Consider the following 18,246-nt stretch of genomic DNA (forward strand, 5'->3'; position numbering starts at 1 on the left):
TCTAGAGACTGTGAAAGTGAAAGGCTCTGCCTTTGTGAAATTCAAAATTCAAACACTCTCTCTCTCCATTTCTCTCTACTAGACCGTTGGGCTTTCTCTGTATAAACACTACAGCCTTCTACTTTACCTCTCTAGAAACCCTACCCTTGTCGATCGAAGACACACTCTCTGTGTCTCTCGCGCTCTCTCAATCCCTCACAAATTCGAAGAAACTCTATCTGGTTCTCATATCGTGTTCGTAGCCACCATGCCGGCGGAGAAGAAACTCCCTCTTCAGACGAGCAACAATGTCAACACGGCGGGGGCTCCTCAGAAGACGATCGAGGAGACCTACCAGAAGAAGACTCAACTGGAGCACATCTTGCTCCGTCCCGACACGTACATCGGCTCAATCGAGAAGCACACTCAGACTCTCTGGATCTACGAGAACGACGAGATCGTCCATCGATCCGTCTCATACGTTCCTGGTCTATACAAGATCTTCGACGAGATCCTCGTCAATGCAGCCGATAACAAGCAGAGAGACCCCAAGATGGACTCCTTGAAGGTGGTTATCGATGTGGAGCAGAACTTCATCAGCGTGTACAATAATGGAGATGGTGTGCCGGTGGAGATCCACCAGGAGGAGGGGGTTTATGTACCGGAGTTGATTTTTGGGCACCTCTTGACGAGCAGCAACTACGATGATAATGTGAAGAAGACCACTGGAGGAAGAAATGGATACGGTGCTAAGCTCACGAATATCTTCTCCACAGAGTTCGTTATCGAGACTGCTGATGGGAAGAGGCAGAAGAAGTACAAACAGGTATTTCGGTTTTCCTTTGTTGATTATTGATCGGATTTGAGATTGTAGTTGTGTTACTGAATTGATGCTTAGAGTTTCTCCTGTTCTTCATTTTCTGGTTTGACATCTTTTCTTGAATATTCACCTAAAAAGTTCCGTACAACATCAGGGTTTCCCTTTCCTTCTTGACTGCTTTTGTTGGCTTGAATTGTGGTAAAATCAGAGATTTAGGGTTTCGGAACATGAAAAGTGAAATGTAACTGTGTTTGGTTTTCAAATAGGGTACTCATCTGGAGGTTTTTCTCCATGTGAAAATTTGGATTTAAATTATATGCCGATATGCAGATATTGTAAATCATGACATACAACATCATGAATTTACGTCTTGGAAGTTTTGCTCATCTAGTCATCTTTAATTTCATCTTGCTCATGTATAGGACTAATTATGGCTTGCTGCAGGTCTTTGCGAACAACATGGGGAAAAAATCTGACCCTGTTATAAACAAGTGCAAGGAGGGTGAGAATTGGACAAAGGTTTCATTTAAGCCTGACTTGTCCAAGTTTAACATGAGCCATTTGGAAGATGACGTGGTTGCATTAATGAGAAAGCGGGTGTTTGACATGGCTGGGTGCCTTGGAAAGACTGTGAAGGTTGAACTGAATGGGAGTCGGGTCCCAATTAAATCGTTTATTGATTATGTGGATCTCTACCTACGTTCTGCCTCTAAATTCAGACAGGATCCACTTCCAAGGTTCTAAAAGCAAACTTTTGGTTGATCTGTTCTTATTTTATATCATCACTTAACCATTTCTATTGATTGACCAGAATTGTAGAGAAAGTCAATGACAGGTGGGAGGTCTGTGTGAGTCTTAGTGAAGGACAGTTTCAGCAGGTACTTACAAAATCTTTAAAATCATGGCCGTTCAATAAATTTCCAACTATCTGGGTTTATCTCAATTCAATGTTAATGCTTTGGTTTATTTAACAGGTCAGCTTTGTTAATGGAATTGCTACAATCAAAGGTGGAACTCATGTTGATTATGTTACTAATCAGATCACTAACCATGTAATGGCTACTGTAAATAAGAAGAACAAGAACGCAAATGTGAAAGCCCATACTGTAAAGAATCACTTGTGGGTTTTTGTCAATGCTCTGATCGACAATCCTGCTTTTGATTCTCAAACTAAGGAAACGTTGACCCTTCGTCAAAGCAGTTTTGGGTCTAAATGTGAACTTTCAGATGAATTAATGAAGAAAGGTTTGCAATTGACATTGCTTTTTCTGGATATCTACTCCAAAACAACTATTATTGAGTTAATTTATCTTACGTGCTTGATTTTGTAGTTATAAAGTCGGGGATTGTGGAAAGTCTCCTCTCATGGGCCGATTTCAAGCAGAGCAAAGAGCTTAAGAAAACCGATGGAACAAAGACACAAAAGATTCAGGTTGAAAAGCTAGAGGATGCTAATGATGCTGGAGGAAGGAATTCTGATAAATGTACCTTGATTTTGACAGAGGGGGATTCAGCAAAGGCTCTTGCTGTACGTGTTCTTGTCAGCTTGATCAATTCTATTTCCACATCGAACTAATTTATAGCTTAACAGACTTGAGTGTATGCAGATGGCGGGGTTGTCTATTGTGGGTCGGGACCACTATGGGGTGTTCCCTTTGAGAGGCAAGTTGCTGAATGTACGGGAAGCCACCCACACCCAGATCATGAACAACAAAGAAATTGAGAACATCAAGAGGATTCTTGGGCTACAGCAAAATAAGCAGTATGATAGCATCAAGTCCTTGAGATATGGCCATCTGATGATAATGACAGATCAGGTTTAGTGCCACACACGGATCATAATGACATTGTTTTTTGTTGTTCTAACAATAAACACTCAATCGTTTTCTATGGTTTAAATTTTTATGTTAGTACAGGACCATGATGGTTCCCACATCAAGGGCCTGTTGATCAACTTTATTCACTCTTTCTGGCCATCATTGCTGAAGATTCCGTCTTTCTTGGTTGAATTCATAACTCCAATTGTAAAGGTTGGCCAATTTAGTGCATGAGGTTATACTCTCTGTACATTTTTCTTGCAGAAAATTAGAACTGGCAGTAATTCTTCTCTTTGCAGGCAACTCACAAAAATGGCACAGTTTTATCCTTTTATTCCATGCCCGAATATGAATCGTGGAAGGAAAGTTTTGGAGGGAGTGCAAGTGGTTGGTCGATAAAATACTATAAGGTTTGTCCACTCTGTTTAAGTAAGAGATCTGGTGGTGTATATGTAATACAATACCATACTTCATCAATCTTATATACTATCCTTTCTTTAGTAGTAATACTTTCTGCTCTTTCAGGGGTTGGGAACAAGTACATCTAAGGAAGGTAAAGAGTACTTTGGCAATCTTGGTATGCACAAGAAAGATTTTGTATGGCAAGATGAGCAAGATGGTGAGGCAATTGAGCTTGCTTTCAGTAAGAAGAAGATTGAAGCAAGGAAGCAATGGCTCCGGCAGCTTGAGGTTAGAAGAAGTTTTCCTCTGATATTCCCAAATAAACTATGATGTAGTGTTCTGTGAAAAATTTATTGTCATTTCGGGATTTGCAGCCTGGTACCCACCTTGATCAGAAGGAGAAGCTCATAAAATACAGTGACTTTGTTAACAAGGAGCTAATATTGTTTTCCATGGCGGATCTTCAAAGATCAATTCCCTCAATGGTTGATGGTTTGAAGCCCGGTCAAAGGAAGATACTTTTTTGTTCCTTCAAGAGGAATTTTGTGAAAGAAGCAAAAGTTGCCCAATTTTCTGGTTATGTGTCAGAGCATTCTGCTTATCATCATGGTGAGCAGAGTCTTGCAAGTACCATCATTGGTATGGCACAGAATTATGTAGGCAGCAACAATATTAACCTTTTTCAACCAAATGGTCAATTTGGTACACGCAACATGGTGAGATGAACTGCATCTCATTCCTTATTAGTTAAGTGTCTTCTGATCTGGATTTCACGCATTCCTTCATGAAAATTCTCAAATCCTATGTATCTGTTACTTCACAGGGAGGAAAAGATCATGCAAGTGCTAGATATTTATACACTCAGCTTTCTCCTATTACGCGGTTCTTGTTTCCAAGAGATGATGATAGGCTTCTTAACTACCTGAGTGAAGATGGGCAAACCATTGAACCCTCTTGGTAATTTTTATTATTATACAAACAAGAAATTAAGTTAGTTGATGATTAATGACATTGAAAATTTCCTAATGTTGTGACAATATGTAGGTACATGCCAATTATACCAATGGTTCTCGTCAATGGTAGTGAGGGAATTGGGACTGGATGGAGCTCTTACATCCCCAATTATAATCCAGCAGAAATAGTTGCTAACGTGAGGCGATTGCTTAAGGGTGAAATGATGGAGCCTATGCATCCATGGTATAAAGGATTTACAGGTAGTATTGAAAAAACTGCATCAAAGGAAGCTGGGTCCACCTACACAATCAGTGGGCGTATAGAGGAAGTCAATGAGACTATGCTTAGGGTGATAGAGCTTCCAGTCCGTAGGTGGACTCAAGATTATAAGGAATTTTTGCAATCAATCTCAGAAGGAAATAACAAAGCCATCAATCCATTCATTACGGTAAAGCCCTGAAAGAAATCTCCTTCAAATGCTTCCTTGTGCACTTTAGGTTTCTCACCGAGGATGTTGCTGGTTTGCAGGAATTCAGGGAGCATAGTGACGATACAACTGTTGAGTTTGGGATCATTTTGTCAAAGGAGAACATGTTATTAGCCAAGCAAGAGGGTCTGGTGAAGAAATTTAAATTGACCACGACAATCAGCACAAGTAACATGCACTTGTTTGATTCGAACGGGGTTATTAAGAAATATGATACTCCAGAACAGAGTACGTATCGGATCCTTGATGAGTTGCTTAACTTAATTTTGGAATATACGTCTTTGTTTCTGTACTTACTACTCTCTGTCTCTCATCTTCAGTTCTTGAGGAATTTTTCCCCTTAAGGCTCGAATTTTATGAGAAAAGGAAGGTAAGTTCATCTGGGACATGTGGATTTAGTAGTCTTACAAAAATCTCTTCTATTGCACTTATTGTGAAACGTCTTTTAACCTGGAGATTTAATACAATGTTTGCAGAAAATTCTTCTGGACAACCTTGAAATGGAATTGTTGAAATTGGAGAACCGGGTTAGGTTTATCCTTGGGGTTGTGAGTGGAGAAATAATTGTTAACAACAGGAAGAGAGCTGATCTGTTCCTGGAACTGCAACACAAAGGTTTCACCCCCTTTCCAAAGAAAACTAAATCTATTGAAGCCGCGGTTGCTGGGGCAACTGATGATACAGAAGACGTCGAGGATGATGTTGCATTAGCCAAAGGAGTACGCGCTAGTGATTATGACTATTTGTTATCCATGGCTATTGGAACCTTGACCCTTGAGAAGGTTCAGGAGCTCTGTGCTGATAAGGATAAGCTCAATCAGGAAGTAGATGATTTGAGGAAAGCAACTCCAAAGTCTTTGTGGATTAAAGACCTTGATGCTCTTGAGCAAGAACTCAATGTACTAACTAATATTTTACTATTAATGTGTTTTTTTTTCCTATTGTTTAAGAAAACATTGTATCTGTTAGGTTCTTGTTTCTTCTCTAATGTGTAGTTGTGTACACCATATTCAGGAGCAAGATGTAAGTGATGCTGTTGCAGAGAAGGCCAGAAAGGAATTGAAAAACAAAGTAAGGAGTGAAGTTGCGACAAAGCCTGGTAGACAAGCCCCTAAAATCCCAAGAAAAAACACCAAAAAAGCCAACAACACAGTAGCTGTCACAGAGACTATGGGAGGATCAACCAGTTCTGCAATGGAAACAGGTTAGCCAGATTTATCAACGATGACAGATTTTTCTGTCCGTTTGGTACAAATTTATCTGAACTCTGTTAAATTTGTAACTTCACTAGATAATGTTCCGGTAGTGACGAAGCCAAAAGGAAGAGCAGCTTCAAAGAAGGCACCTAGTAGAAAGGTCTGTGGGTTCAAGAGAAAAATACTACACAACTTGTTCCCCACAAATCTTGTCTCTATAACTCAAATTGTTATTCTTCCTGTTATTAGCAGGAGAAAACCACCACTTTTGATGATGGTGGCGATGACGATGACGATGACGATGACATTGAATTACCTGAGCTAAGAGAACGACTTGCTGCCTATAACCTTGAATCTTCTTCTGACCAAACAGCTGGTGAGTTCTTTTCCCCTAATATAATTGCCTCACATGATTTTTTTTCATAATCAACATGTAGATTGGAGAAGAGTTTTTTTTATGATTATAATATGGCATATTATCTTTAGCATAGACGGCATACTCCAAGATATGTCAAACAAAATTAACAAACGAAACATGTTACAAATATTCACTGACATTGGCTTAATTTAAAATCTCACAGCGATGGACCCTCATGTAACTGATGCAACAACTCGGAAGAAAGAACTCAGTAACCGCGTGGCTCAGAAGAATTTGCCAACCCAGTCGAAAACTTTGGATGGGGACAGTGATGAGGATGAAGTACTTGAGTTGAAAGAGCGTCTCGCTGCTTATAACCTTGATTCTTCTCCAGATCAATTGGCAGGTAAACTTCATTTTAATTGCTGTAGTCTGTGAACTAAATGCGAGCTTAAAAAACAGATGCATTTTTCTTTAGTATAAGCAACTATATTTGCACCGAGTAGTAACTATGGACATTTCTTTAAACTAATGGGTATATATTGTCACAGACTCCGCAGCTGAAGTTCCCAGTCTACAGGGAAGGAAGAAAGAGCCTAGAAAGAGGGCTGCTGCACAAAAGAAGCCTTTGGTAACAATATCAGAAAGTTCGGACGGTGAGGATCAGATCAGCATGGATGACAATGAAGATGATGATCTAGAAGTTGTAAGTGCCCATCAAGCTGGAAAGAAGGGAGGGAAAAAGGCAGCTGGAAATGCCAAGACAAGTAACAAACCCCCAGTGGCTACAAAGAAGAGAGGGATAGCTACCAAGCAGCCTAAGATAAGCCAGAAGCTTCTTACTGAGATGTTAAAGCCTGCAGAAAGTTCTGGGATTTCTCCAGAGAAGAAGGTGAGAAAGATGAGGGCATCACCATTTAACAAGAAAAGTGGCTCTTTATTGGGCAGGGTTAGCCAGAAAGACAAGGACCCTGAAATTGATGAATCCATGGGTTCTGCTTCCACAACTGACGACACTGAAGAAGTGACTGAAACACTTCCTGCAAGAGCTAGACCTTTGAGGGAAAAACGTAGACAGACAACGTATGTTGTGAGTGATTCTGACAGTGAGGAAGCTAATGAGGATTCTGACAGTGAGGAAGCTACTGAGGATTCTGATTTCAATGAAGATGAAGACTAGGATGGTGTCAATATCATCCTGTTACAACAATTCTAAATCCAGATCGGCTTGATGATGCTTATTGTTACGTACTTTGTTCTGTTATGCTGTCTTTGCCTTCTGAGTTGGAACAACGATAAAACTGAAAATTCGTTGCAATTAAATCCTCTTTGCATCTATTTTGTCTATGCTTATAGATGTCTTAAAATTTTTATGGGATTGCATTTCGCCCTGGAAAATGCCCCTTTGGCTGGCTGGCTGGCTGGCTGGCTGGCTGGTTTCCTTTTCATAAAAAAATGCCTTCGGTCTACTCCAGATCTATTGACTTGTTTGGCTGGTTATCTTTTCACGTTAAATTTGTGCTTCTTGTTATTCATCCCTCCAGCCTCCAGGGGAAGACCGTTGTTTGTATATGCATCAGGTGTTAGGCTACTAAGGCTAGTGCCTAGTAGGACCTCATTATGACTGAGTTTGTTGACTAGTGGGCCATGCTGAATTTTGACCATTATAGTTTGTCTCCCACTATGAGTCGAGTGAAACCGGATTCAGATATTAGATAAACTTGTATCGATAGTTTGATTGTAATAAATAGTAATCCATAGTTGAAGAAAGGCTGCCATGGGTGAGGGAGTGATGCGGAGTTCTAAACGATAAAATGGATGGCTGTGATTTTTAAAATCTAGGTAATTTTAGCTCAGTGTAATGCAGCGCCCCCCCCCCCCCTCCACTCCTTATGAAGGCACAAAAACCAAGGCCAAAAGTCCACTCATAGGACTGAAAATACCAAAAAAAAAAAAAAACAACACACACACACACACAAGACAGAACTTTATACAAAGCCTAAGAGGAAATTTTGGTATCACCCAAAGCCATACCACATCCAAATTAAAACTCATTCAAAATTTCAAATGGCTTTCATTAATGGAACCTGTTTGTAACATAAACATAGTTTTTTAGTCTCTGTACAGATTTCAGGTCAGTAGCACACGAGGAAACGGAAGACAGAAACTATAACGATAGAAATACCTATATTAACGCGCTACAACAAACAGGAACGAACGAGCTATAGTACACTAAGGGCTACCTGTCATGAAGAACATTTTAATCAAGGACTCAGATGATCAGCCAATCACATTGCGAAATTCTGTTTAGTAGCTTCCATTTTCATTAATAGATCTTTGATACCTGCTTCCATTCTCATCTTCATATTGAAGTATTCTCGATGTGCTCTTTCCAAAGCTTGAAATTCCTCAAATTTCTGTTTACGCAATTCCTCAGACTCGGCCAGACGCAATTTTGTAATTTTACTTGTATACTCTTCCTCTATCTTTTCATTCTTTGCAATTGCAATACATTTCAAGCCCTCCGCTTCTCTTCTCGCATCATCAGCACGTGCTTGGACCATTTTAGCCTCCGCTTGTTTCATTCTCACAATGCTCTCCAGTTCATCAAAAACTGGCTCCTTTTGGGTGCTTCTCATCAACTCCGACTCTAGAGCTCGCTTTTCATTCCTGTCATCACGGTGGCTATGAATTAGGCTGTCCGATCGTTCCAACCTAGGTGCTTTTTCCATATGAACAGATTTAAGCCAGGCAGAGTCCTGGCTGGGCATTGCAATCCAAGTACTCGCTTTCCTTTGTTCTTTCAAGGAGCATGCTGTATCCTTGAACTTTGAAGAATCAGTTTCTGCAATCGAAGCAGAGAGATCAATGGTGACTGTGGTTTAGATGGCAAAACCTAATACAACTTAGCCAAAGTACACACCATCAAAGGCATATAAGTTATATTTTTAATACAAAATGAGATCTTTACTTCAGCCACTTTACAATATAATAAATTTCTAGCGCTTGAGCAGACACTCTGATCAAAGCCACACATAAAATTCCACGCAAGACCAGAATAACAAGAATGTGCATAAATGTACTCCAGTTGAACGAACACAATCATGAAATTTAAAATATTGCCAAGTAAACCTAAACTCGCTTAGTTTACTCTCTGGGAATTAGTGAAGTTTTTATTGGCCTTAAGAAACCATTGAAGGATTTAAGACTACTTTCATATAGATTTCAGAAATTCCTAATTTACAAGATGGAAGTTACTGGACATATCACACAAGTTATCAGAAAGTAGTTCTACATGTAAAAGGTCAAAAAACAACTCTGTTACCTTGCATTCAAGGCATCACAGAATCACATATATAGGAGTACATTTTACCTCTCCAAAAAAGGATCCACATTATGTTGCACCTTTCACAACAGCAATCAAATGTTTGAATGCAAGGTTTAGCATATATAGCTATGTTTCAACAAAATAAAAAACTTAAACAAAAATAGAAGCAGCAAAGAACAAAAATTATAAAGTGGTACAATTAGAGGTTTCCACAATTGCGCACAACATTCATATATAGGAAGCTGTGTGAAAAGCTAACAACTTTTGATAGCAATGAAAGTTCTCATGAATAAAACCAAAGCGAACTTACCAGTCAGGAAACTCATGATATGACTATAAACCTCAGGAAGATCAGACTTATTAGCAAACAATCTTGCCACAATGTGGTGAGCAATTTCATGCAGCCGTTGACCTCTCACATCCTTGCTTCCACAGAAAATCCTCTTCACACATTCAAGTTCCTTATAAAATTTTTCCATAGTCCAATCCTTGGAAAAATTTATAAAAACCTCCTTTACAAAACCAAACATTTCAGAAGGATGATCACAAGCTACGCAGTGGAACTGCATCTCAGTCGTCCCTTGAGCCCCAGTTGCACTCCGCCCATTTCTAATAAAAGACTCCCGCAGTGCACAGTCCGCATGGCACCAATGTAGACAGACATCACACCCAACCCAACTACATGTGTTAGATGCCATGTCAAACTTTGAACAAACAAGACACATACAAGCACTGCAAAAGCCATTTTTCTTCACACAAACTTTGCAATCACATTCATCCACGGGCAAAGGATTCTGACAAGATTGATTTTTGCATTTTAAGTCGAGAAAGATCTCAGCTATATCAGAAGATGAAACACCACTGTCTAGCTGAAGATACTCGGGTAGACCAGTTTTCAGAGCAACCAAGATTTCCAATTGTGCACGGTGGGATTTTAATAACATATCCAAGGTTAAGTCAGATCTGTTCTGCAGGGCATTCTGAACTGCATCTAGTTGTTCGAGCTTCTCCGCACAAAACATGATTTCACGAATGCTCTCTTTTAAACATGACACGGTTTGTCCAGAAGAATATGAGAAATTGTATATTGTATATTCATATTGTGAAACTGCACATTATATAGTTACATTGAGAGCCCTAAATTAGGAAAACCGAATCAATCAAATCAACCTAATTCTAGGAAACTAAATCAAAGGGAATATTTACAACCCATAATTACAGGAAACGTAATATTCAACGTAATATTCTCTCCTAATTTCAACACTCCCCCTCAAGCTGGTGCGAAGAGATTGACGAGACCCAGCTTGACTAGAGATGTCTTAAGTAAAGAAGGACCTATCGGTTTAGTAAACATGTCCGCAGTCTGAGCCGATGAAGGAACAAAGCTAGGAGTGATAATGCCCGCTCGAACTTTTTCCCGAATGAAATGGATATCAACTTCTATATGCTTAGTTCGTTCGTGGAGAACTGAGTCGGATGACAGCATGATGGCAGACTTGTTATCACAGAATAAAGTAGACGAGCCTGTTACAGAAATACCTAGTTCTGTGAGGAGAGAACGAAGCCACATGATTTCGCATGTACCATGAGCCATGGCACGATATTCTGATTCAGCTGATGACCGAGAAACAACCGCTTGCTTCTTACTTTTCCATGATATAAGATGATTACCCCGGAAAGTACAAAAGCCAGAGGTAGAACGTCTGTCACTTAAGGAACCCGCATAATCAGCATCAGTGTAGCCCGAGAGATCAGACGGTATATAGCATGAGAGACTGGATGGTGGACATGACATCTGTCCAGAAGTATAGAACAATCCGAGACCAGGACAAGATTTGAGATAACTGAGAATGTGATAAACAGCATCCAAATGTGAAGTACGTGGAGAGTGCATATATTGACTAACAATACTAACAGCAAATGTAATATCTGGTCTCGTGTTTGTCAGGTAAATAAGGCGTCCCACAAGACGCTGATACACAGATGGATCTGGCAAACAATCTCCTGAATCTGGTGACAACTTCAAGTTAGGAATCATAGGAGTAGAGGCAGGTTTACAACCAAGCATACCAGTATCTTGTAGAAGATCAAGAACATATTTTCTCTGGGATAGAGATATACCACGGCGAGAACGAGCAACCTCAATACCAAGAAAATACCGGAGAGGACCCAAATCCTTAATGTCAAAGGATTTTCTGAGGTCTTCCTTTACCTGAACAATACCTGGGGAGTCGTTTCCAGTAATAAGGATGTCATCAACATAAACTGAGATGATAATACATTTGCCCTGAGATAGGCGACGAATGAAACATGTATGATCCGAGTGACATCGAACAAACCCCATAGTAAGCACAACTTCACTGAAGCGACCGAACCATGCCCGGGGAGATTGCTTAAGGCCATAAAGAGATTTCCGAAGAAGGTTCAGGTAACAGAAGCGGTCGTGGAGGCGGTGAGTGATCTAGAATGGGGAGAGAAGGCTCCACGATCGGTTCTAATTTGAGAGGACTACCTGAAAAAAAAGGAACAGTTTCCAAAAAAGTGACATCCAAGGAGTTATAAAAGCGACGAGAAACAGGATCATAACATCGATAGCCCTTGGACATAGAAGAATACCCGACAAAAATACAGCGAATGGCTTTATCATCAAGTTTAGTGCGGGAGGGACTGCGATTTTGAACAAAGCATGTACATCCAAACACACGAGGAAGAAGTGGAAACAAAGTAGTACCTGATTGAAGGACATGAAGGGGTGCCATGCCCTGAAGTGCACGACTCGGAGTACGGTTAATGAGGTATGTGGCAGTAAGAACAGCTAAGTGCCAGAAGGTTTTGGGAACATTCATTCCTCGAAGAAGACACCGAACGACCGACATGATGTGACGGTTCTTACGTTCCGCTACACCATTTTGTTCAGGTGTGTAGGGGCACGTGAGTTGTTGAAGGATCCCATTTTGAGCAAGCTGAGTTCGAAATTCATTGGTGAGATATTCACCACCATTGTCAGATCGAATGGCACGGACAACAATATTGTACTGAGTTTTAACCATATGGAGAAAATTAGTGAAATGAGAAAAGACTTCAGATTTGTTCTTCATAAGATAAACCCAAGTACAACGAGTGTAGTCATCAATAAAAGTAACATAATAACGATATTGTGAAAAAGAAGTAGTGGGAGAAGGTCCCCAAACATCAGAATGAACAAGATCAAATGCTGCAGGAGAACGATGCATGCGAGGAATATAGGAAGTGCGAGTATGCTTGGACAATTCACAAACTTCACAATGAAATTTAAAATTTGTGCACGCTTTATTCAAAGGTGGAAAAAGCCAACATAGATATTGAAAGTTTGCATGGCCCAAACGAGCATGCCACAAATCTAAAGTAGAAAGTGAAAAAACAGAGGAAGATAAAGTAGATGAATCTAAAACTGGTAGTGCGGAAGCTTGAAGACTAGAGAATGAGACATCAGATGATGTTGGCTCCCCAAAGTAGTAGAGGCCGTCATGCTCAAACCCCCTTCCAAAAATCTTCTTCGTAGTCAGGTCCAGTCATGTGGTTGTTAGCCCCGGAGTCCAAAATCCAAGTGGGATTGTCTGACTTACCATGGAAAGCAGTAGGAGTACCTGCAGCCAAGACAGCTGATGAACCAGACGATGATGAGGAGACAGCACCCAACTGTAACTGGAGCTGAGCAATCTGTGACTGGAGATGGCTCAAGTCTGGTGAAGGAGAATCATGATCAATCGCAGCAAGAGCACCAGTGCGATAAGCACCTCGATTACGGCCGCCACCTCGGCTACCTCCACGGCCACCACCTCGGGTACGAGTAAATTGTTGTTTTAACTCAGGGTGAAGTTCAAAACAACGATCAATAAAGTGGCCCAACTTATGACAGTGCTGGCAATAAGGGCGGTTACTGGAAGGGGCAGCAAACGCCATCTGATCAGGAACAATAGGAGGATCCATGGTCCGAGAAGAAGGCGGTGCAATACGACGCCTCCGCTCATCACCATCGACAGTGGCAAAGGCCTCATACAACGGAGGTAGAGGTGATGTGTTGAGGATTTGAGCACGAAGAGCCTCATACTCGGGTTTCAAACCCATCAAGAATTGATATGTATGACGACGATCAAGTCGCTTAGCCTCGACTGCAGCATCATTAGGGAAATCACTGAGAGGCTCGTACTGGGCGAGTTACTCCCAGCGAGTCTGGAGATACCCGAAGAAATCGGCTACTGAGAGTCCTAGGGCTGCCTGAGAAGCATGAGAAACTTCCTGATGAAGCTCAAATATCCGAGAGTCACATTGCGCATGAGCATACATATTATTCAGCGCAGTCCACAAGCCATAGACGGTGTCATTATACATGACCATATTATAAATCCGATCCTCCATGGAGTTGAACATCCATCCAAGAATAACACAGTTGTCAGCCTCCCACTCATCAAAAGTAGGATCAGAGGCATTCGGTCTTGGATTTTTGTCAAATAGCCATTTCGATTTCCGTTTTCCACCAAGATAAAGCCGGAGAGACCGAGCCCAAGCATGAAAATTCTTACCATTCAACAGAGCACTGGTGACCCTTTGAGCAGGGTGTGATGGATTGAGGGATAAATCGGGACGAGAGGTCTGAGGGATTGCCATGACTGGGCCCACATCTTTGTCCTTATCCAAAGCTGCCATGTGAAGATTGAAGCAAGCAGAACGTCGCTGGACAGAAACACGCGCACAGATAGACAGCAGCGGTGAACAGCACCGATGAACAGTACCGAGGAACTGTCTGAAAAGTGATGATGAACAGTTCCGATGACCAGTACCATGAATAGTGCCGTCAACAGTGATGATAAAGAAAACCCTAAGGCTCCGATACCAAGAAGAATATGAGAAATTGTATATTGTATATTCATATTGTGAAACTGCACATTATATAGTTACATTGAGAGCCCTAAATTAGGAAAACCGAATCAATCAAATCAACCTAATTCTAGGAAACTAAATCAAAGGGAATATTTACAACCCATAATTACAGGAAACGTAATATTCAACGTAATATTCTCTCCTAATTTCAACATGTCCCGTCATTTCATGAAACTTTCTTGCCATCAAGTGAACAGGTTCAGAAACTATCCTGCTAATGATTGTCTCCACAAAATCAGCCCCGCCAATAAGAAATTGCTCTTGTTCCTTCTGGCTACTTGTTCTATACAAGCTACCGCTATGCTTCTCTCTCACTGATCTCTTCTTTTCAAAACTATAGTTGGAGCCAATTTCATGAAATCCAACACTGTGCGAAGGGGATTTAGCATTGTCCTGATACTTAGGTTGTCCTCCCGACAACTGTTTACTAAAACTTAACTGCCTCTCTAGTCCATTGGGCAGCTTAGAGCTTCCCTGCCCAGGCTGACCATTTGAAATACCGTCTAATGTTTGAGATTGTTGATGAGAGCCATTACCGTTCATCAATATTCTTTGATACAAAGGAACTTCTTTAGACCTCGAATCATTCTGAGATGGTACCTGCCAAGCACCTTGGGATAGTTGATCAATTCCCTGAAATATGGGGCGGCTATGAACTGATTGTTCATAGTAGTCCAATGAACTCTGAGTCAACGAACAGCTTGGGTTGTGATAAAATGACTGAGAACCTGAAAAGGACAGTGATGCAGTGAACCCATCAGAATTTGTACAAAATGTGTTGGTTAAGGACTGAACACTCCTCGCATGACTAGGGGAACTGGGAGCCACATTTGTACCACTGGAAGCGCCAATAGGTAATAAAACATTTGGCAAGCTAAGAGAAAGTTCAAGTGGCTCAAGTGTTAACTTGTCATCTTTCTGCTTAACATCCATTGCTGAGTGAGCTTTCTCAGATCTTCGAGCAGGTGAGCTAGAAAACAATTCAAATCCCCTTGTACTAGCCCCTTGCATGTCATCATCCCCGCAACGTACAACATCTCTTGATTCTTTTGCTATCCATACATTGTCTTCCACATAATCAACAACACGAGAAGGTGTGACAGCCACTCTTTTGCCTTTGTATTTGGCATGCTGCTCAGAACCTTCTGATGCAATATTGGTATTCACTTCAAGCTCTGTAGCAATACCAAGCTCTGTAGCATTTCCCTCATTTGAATTTGATATTTCAACATCCTCCACCTCTACGTGAAGATCAATTCCCTTGTCTTGCTTACTTTCCACCTCCAAATCAAATGATTTATCGGCAAATGTATCCTTTCTTGTTTCTTCCAGATAATCACTACGCTTCTTTAAATTCTCTTCCTCCTTACATTCATTAATCTCCTTTAAACTATCTTCCACCTCCTCTTGTTCTTTAGCATCAGCGGTTGCAATTCCAATTTCATCACGACCACTGTCCGACGCATCATGTAAGTTCTTCTCAAACTCATTTACCTCATTACAATCATCCGCCATGTCTTTCATCTTGAAAGCATCTCCTTCCTTTGTCTCTTCCTCTACGCCTTCCACAATTTTATTAGTCTCCTCAACCCTTAGTTCACTCTGAACATCCTCAGCCTCACTAGGATCAGCACCCAACCCATCATCCTTTCTTACTTTGATCTCATTGTCATTTTCATCATCAGTACGAACATGTAAAGATGATTTGGGTTCTGGTTCGAGTTCCCCTTCTTCCATCTCACTACTACTCCCACTGTCACCCTTCCACTCTACTTCAGTCTTCTTCACTTCCACACTCCTAGACTGCTCACGCCCTGAATCCTTTGACCATGTCGGCGACCTCTCCTTTACCCTCTCCCTCTCATTTCCCTTCCCCTCCATTTCCCTTCCCCTCCCAGACCCCCCGGCCTTCGATTGCTCACTCCCTGAATCCCTCGACCAGCTTGGCGGCGACCTCACACCACTACTTCCTCCTCCCCTCTCTTCCAACTCCTTACTACCTGCACTGAATTCTTTACTATCAAAACCTCTACCACCACAACCAAATCTTCGCCATGAGGAGACGCTTCCTTCTCGCCTTGAACGATCCCTCTCGGATCTAAACCCCTTAGGGAACTCCCTTCTAGGGACAGAGAAACTCTTTGAGCGGTGAACTACCCAATCTCCACCACCTCCACTATACCCATCTCTACTGCTACTGCTGTATCTATCAAACCCTTTTCTACGATCAAAGCCATCAAAATCATGATCAGATCGCTTGCGTATAGGACGATGATCATCATCCCCACTGCGATCGTACCTGCCTGAGGATTCCAATGAAAACATCAGATTCTTCCGTGCATTATCAGATTTATAGTAGAAGCTCCGATGTGAAGACGAGGACCCATTCAAATTCGACTTTTTGGAGGCGAGCTTCTCATTATCCGAATCAAGATCGTCACTCGATCTCAATCTCTTCATCTTCATCTTATGACTAATAATTACACAACAAATGCTCCAATCTTGTAAACAACGACAGCAACAACAAATTACAGCTCAACAAACGAGAATGAACTTCGAAACCCTAACATGTGCCCCCAATTCCAAAAAAATAAATAAAAAGTACAACAACGAACCAAAAGAGCTAGGATTTTTCCTTTTCAAAAGCCTAAGTTAGCATATGTGTACACCACTCAAGGAACTATTAAAACCAACAACAACATTCACAGCCGCATACACACAAATTACAACAACAAGAAAACACAAAGCAAGTTTGAGCTTCGAAACTTCAAATTTTCACCAGAAATTGAAGTAAAATCCACAAAAATGACCCTCCATCGCTACAGCTGCAACACCAGAACCCTTCATGTCGAAGCTTAATTCACAAAGATGAGCGATTCAGGCGGTTACACAGAGAGATTGCCGGCGAGTGAGGTCATACAGGTGAGTGAGGTCATATTTTTGGTGAAGAAAACGAGTAATAAAAAAGTGTTTGTCGTTTCAAATGCATTTATAATCGCAGTCTTAACTACTTTTTCTTTACAGTTGCAGCAGAGAGAGGCTTGGATACGCAAGGTAACAAGACGAACGTTCTCGATTGAAAGACTAGACTTTTGTCGGGATTGGCATACATTGTTATTGTTATGGTTGATTTTGTTCAAGGGTTGGCAAAAATTCAGTACTAAGTTGGACAAGAATACATATTTATGAAATATTTTTATGTTCGGATTAGGATTCATATTAGATTATAGACGTATTTAATTGATCAAACTCATATTTGTTTAAATCAAAACTTTAAATTGAACAATAATCTAATCTGGATTAGGGTCCAAACATATCAATCAAACAATATTTATGTGTTTGGACCCTAACCGTGTTTTAAATCAGATAAAAATTTTGTGTTTAGATCTAGATTTCTAATATATAACTTATTTCTAAACTCACACAAAACCTCTTTGGGAAGGAGAAAAAAAAAACAAAAAAGGTTAGACCCTCAGATATTTACCTAGACTCACGTAGTTAAATGCAATGACTAAAAAGATTAGAAAATATATTAATTAATATATAATTTAAAACCAGTAGTGGAAGGTGCAAAGTGGAGTAACTCTTTGGAATGAAGCCATGGCTTCACCACAACAACCGACTCAAACACCTTAGTTTCCCCATTCTGCATGGCTAAAACCTTGAGGTAGTACTTGATCCCTGAAACCACCTGCCTCTGCGCCTCCACCACCTCCGTGAATATCAGCTTCCGGCTTCCACCGCCGTTCTTCTCCTCCTCCTGCTGCTGCAACCTGTTGTACTCCTCCACCGAGAACCTCCCAAGTGATTGCACCTCCTTGTTGGTCTTCACATCGCTCACTTCACTTTTGCCACCAACTAATTGTCCTCTGTACCCTCTCACTTGGCTCAATATTGATATCACAAACAACATTGAAACCAAATACAATTCTCTCCTTAAAGCCATGACTCCTGGTTCTGCAGCTGTGTCTTTTCTTTTCTCTGG

General features: G+C 40.9%; 3 protein-coding genes across 4 annotated transcripts; 1 reads left to right on the forward strand and 2 right to left on the reverse strand.

The window, feature by feature from the left end:
* The first annotated feature begins 97 nt into the window (after positions 1 to 97).
* On the forward strand, positions 98 to 7,386 carry LOC120000707 (DNA topoisomerase 2-like). 2 transcript variants are annotated; one of them, XM_038848828.1, is made up of 20 exons: positions 98 to 805; positions 1,244 to 1,536; positions 1,611 to 1,677; positions 1,774 to 2,044; positions 2,131 to 2,327; positions 2,407 to 2,616; positions 2,716 to 2,829; positions 2,916 to 3,026; positions 3,142 to 3,306; positions 3,393 to 3,734; positions 3,842 to 3,975; positions 4,063 to 4,420; positions 4,501 to 4,687; positions 4,780 to 4,829; positions 4,936 to 5,358; positions 5,474 to 5,663; positions 5,751 to 5,815; positions 5,905 to 6,031; positions 6,237 to 6,419; positions 6,565 to 7,386. In XM_038848828.1, the coding sequence occupies exons 1-20, from the start codon at positions 248 to 250 to the stop codon at positions 7,191 to 7,193; spliced, it is 4,674 nt and encodes a 1,557-aa protein (XP_038704756.1). In that variant the 5' UTR covers positions 98 to 247; the 3' UTR covers positions 7,194 to 7,386. The 2 variants fall into 2 exon arrangements, with proteins under 2 accessions (XP_038704756.1, XP_038704763.1); XM_038848835.1 differs by having other exon boundaries at positions 99 to 805; positions 5,908 to 6,031.
* A 685-nt stretch (positions 7,387 to 8,071) lies between these two features.
* LOC120003749 (protein OBERON 4-like) lies at positions 8,072 to 17,168 on the reverse strand. Its single transcript, XM_038852823.1, has 3 exons — positions 14,417 to 17,168; positions 9,652 to 10,401; positions 8,072 to 8,858 (listed from the first exon to the last, which is right to left on the reverse strand). The coding sequence occupies exons 1-3, from the start codon at positions 16,725 to 16,727 to the stop codon at positions 8,302 to 8,304; spliced, it is 3,618 nt and encodes a 1,205-aa protein (XP_038708751.1). The 5' UTR covers positions 16,728 to 17,168; the 3' UTR covers positions 8,072 to 8,301.
* Positions 17,169 to 17,716: 548 nt separating this feature from the next.
* Positions 17,717 to 18,234, reverse strand: LOC120004193 (cysteine proteinase inhibitor B-like). The gene has a single exon (XM_038853467.1). It carries the CDS (start codon positions 18,205 to 18,207, stop codon positions 17,794 to 17,796), a length of 414 nt encoding a protein of 137 aa, XP_038709395.1. The 5' UTR covers positions 18,208 to 18,234; the 3' UTR covers positions 17,717 to 17,793.
* Between the last annotated feature and the right edge of the window lie 12 nt (positions 18,235 to 18,246).

This window comes from Tripterygium wilfordii, chromosome 1 (genome assembly GCF_013401445.1).
Source record: "Tripterygium wilfordii isolate XIE 37 chromosome 1, ASM1340144v1, whole genome shotgun sequence".
Classification (NCBI taxonomy): Eukaryota; Viridiplantae; Streptophyta; class Magnoliopsida; order Celastrales; family Celastraceae; genus Tripterygium; species Tripterygium wilfordii.

Coding starts and splice junctions, on each gene's coding strand:
- LOC120000707 (XM_038848828.1), top strand. CDS start 248: ATGCCGGCGGAGAAGAAACTCCCTCTTCAGACGAGCAACAATGTCAAC. Junction 3,735..3,841: donor AATTTGGTACACGCAACATG/GTGAGATGAACT, acceptor GTTACTTCACAG/GGAGGAAAAGATCATGCAAG. Junction 5,816..5,904: donor AGAAGGCACCTAGTAGAAAG/GTCTGTGGGTTC, acceptor TCCTGTTATTAG/CAGGAGAAAACCACCACTTT.
- LOC120003749 (XM_038852823.1), bottom strand. CDS start 16,727: ATGAAGATGAAGAGATTGAGATCGAGTGACGATCTTGATTCGGATAAT. Junction 10,402..14,416: donor GTTTCATGAAATGACGGGAC/ATGTTGAAATTA, acceptor ATTCTTCTGGAC/AAACCGTGTCATGTTTAAAA. Junction 8,859..9,651: donor TATCATGAGTTTCCTGACTG/GTAAGTTCGCTT, acceptor CTTCGATTGCAG/AAACTGATTCTTCAAAGTTC.
- LOC120004193 (XM_038853467.1), bottom strand. CDS start 18,207: ATGGCTTTAAGGAGAGAATTGTATTTGGTTTCAATGTTGTTTGTGATA.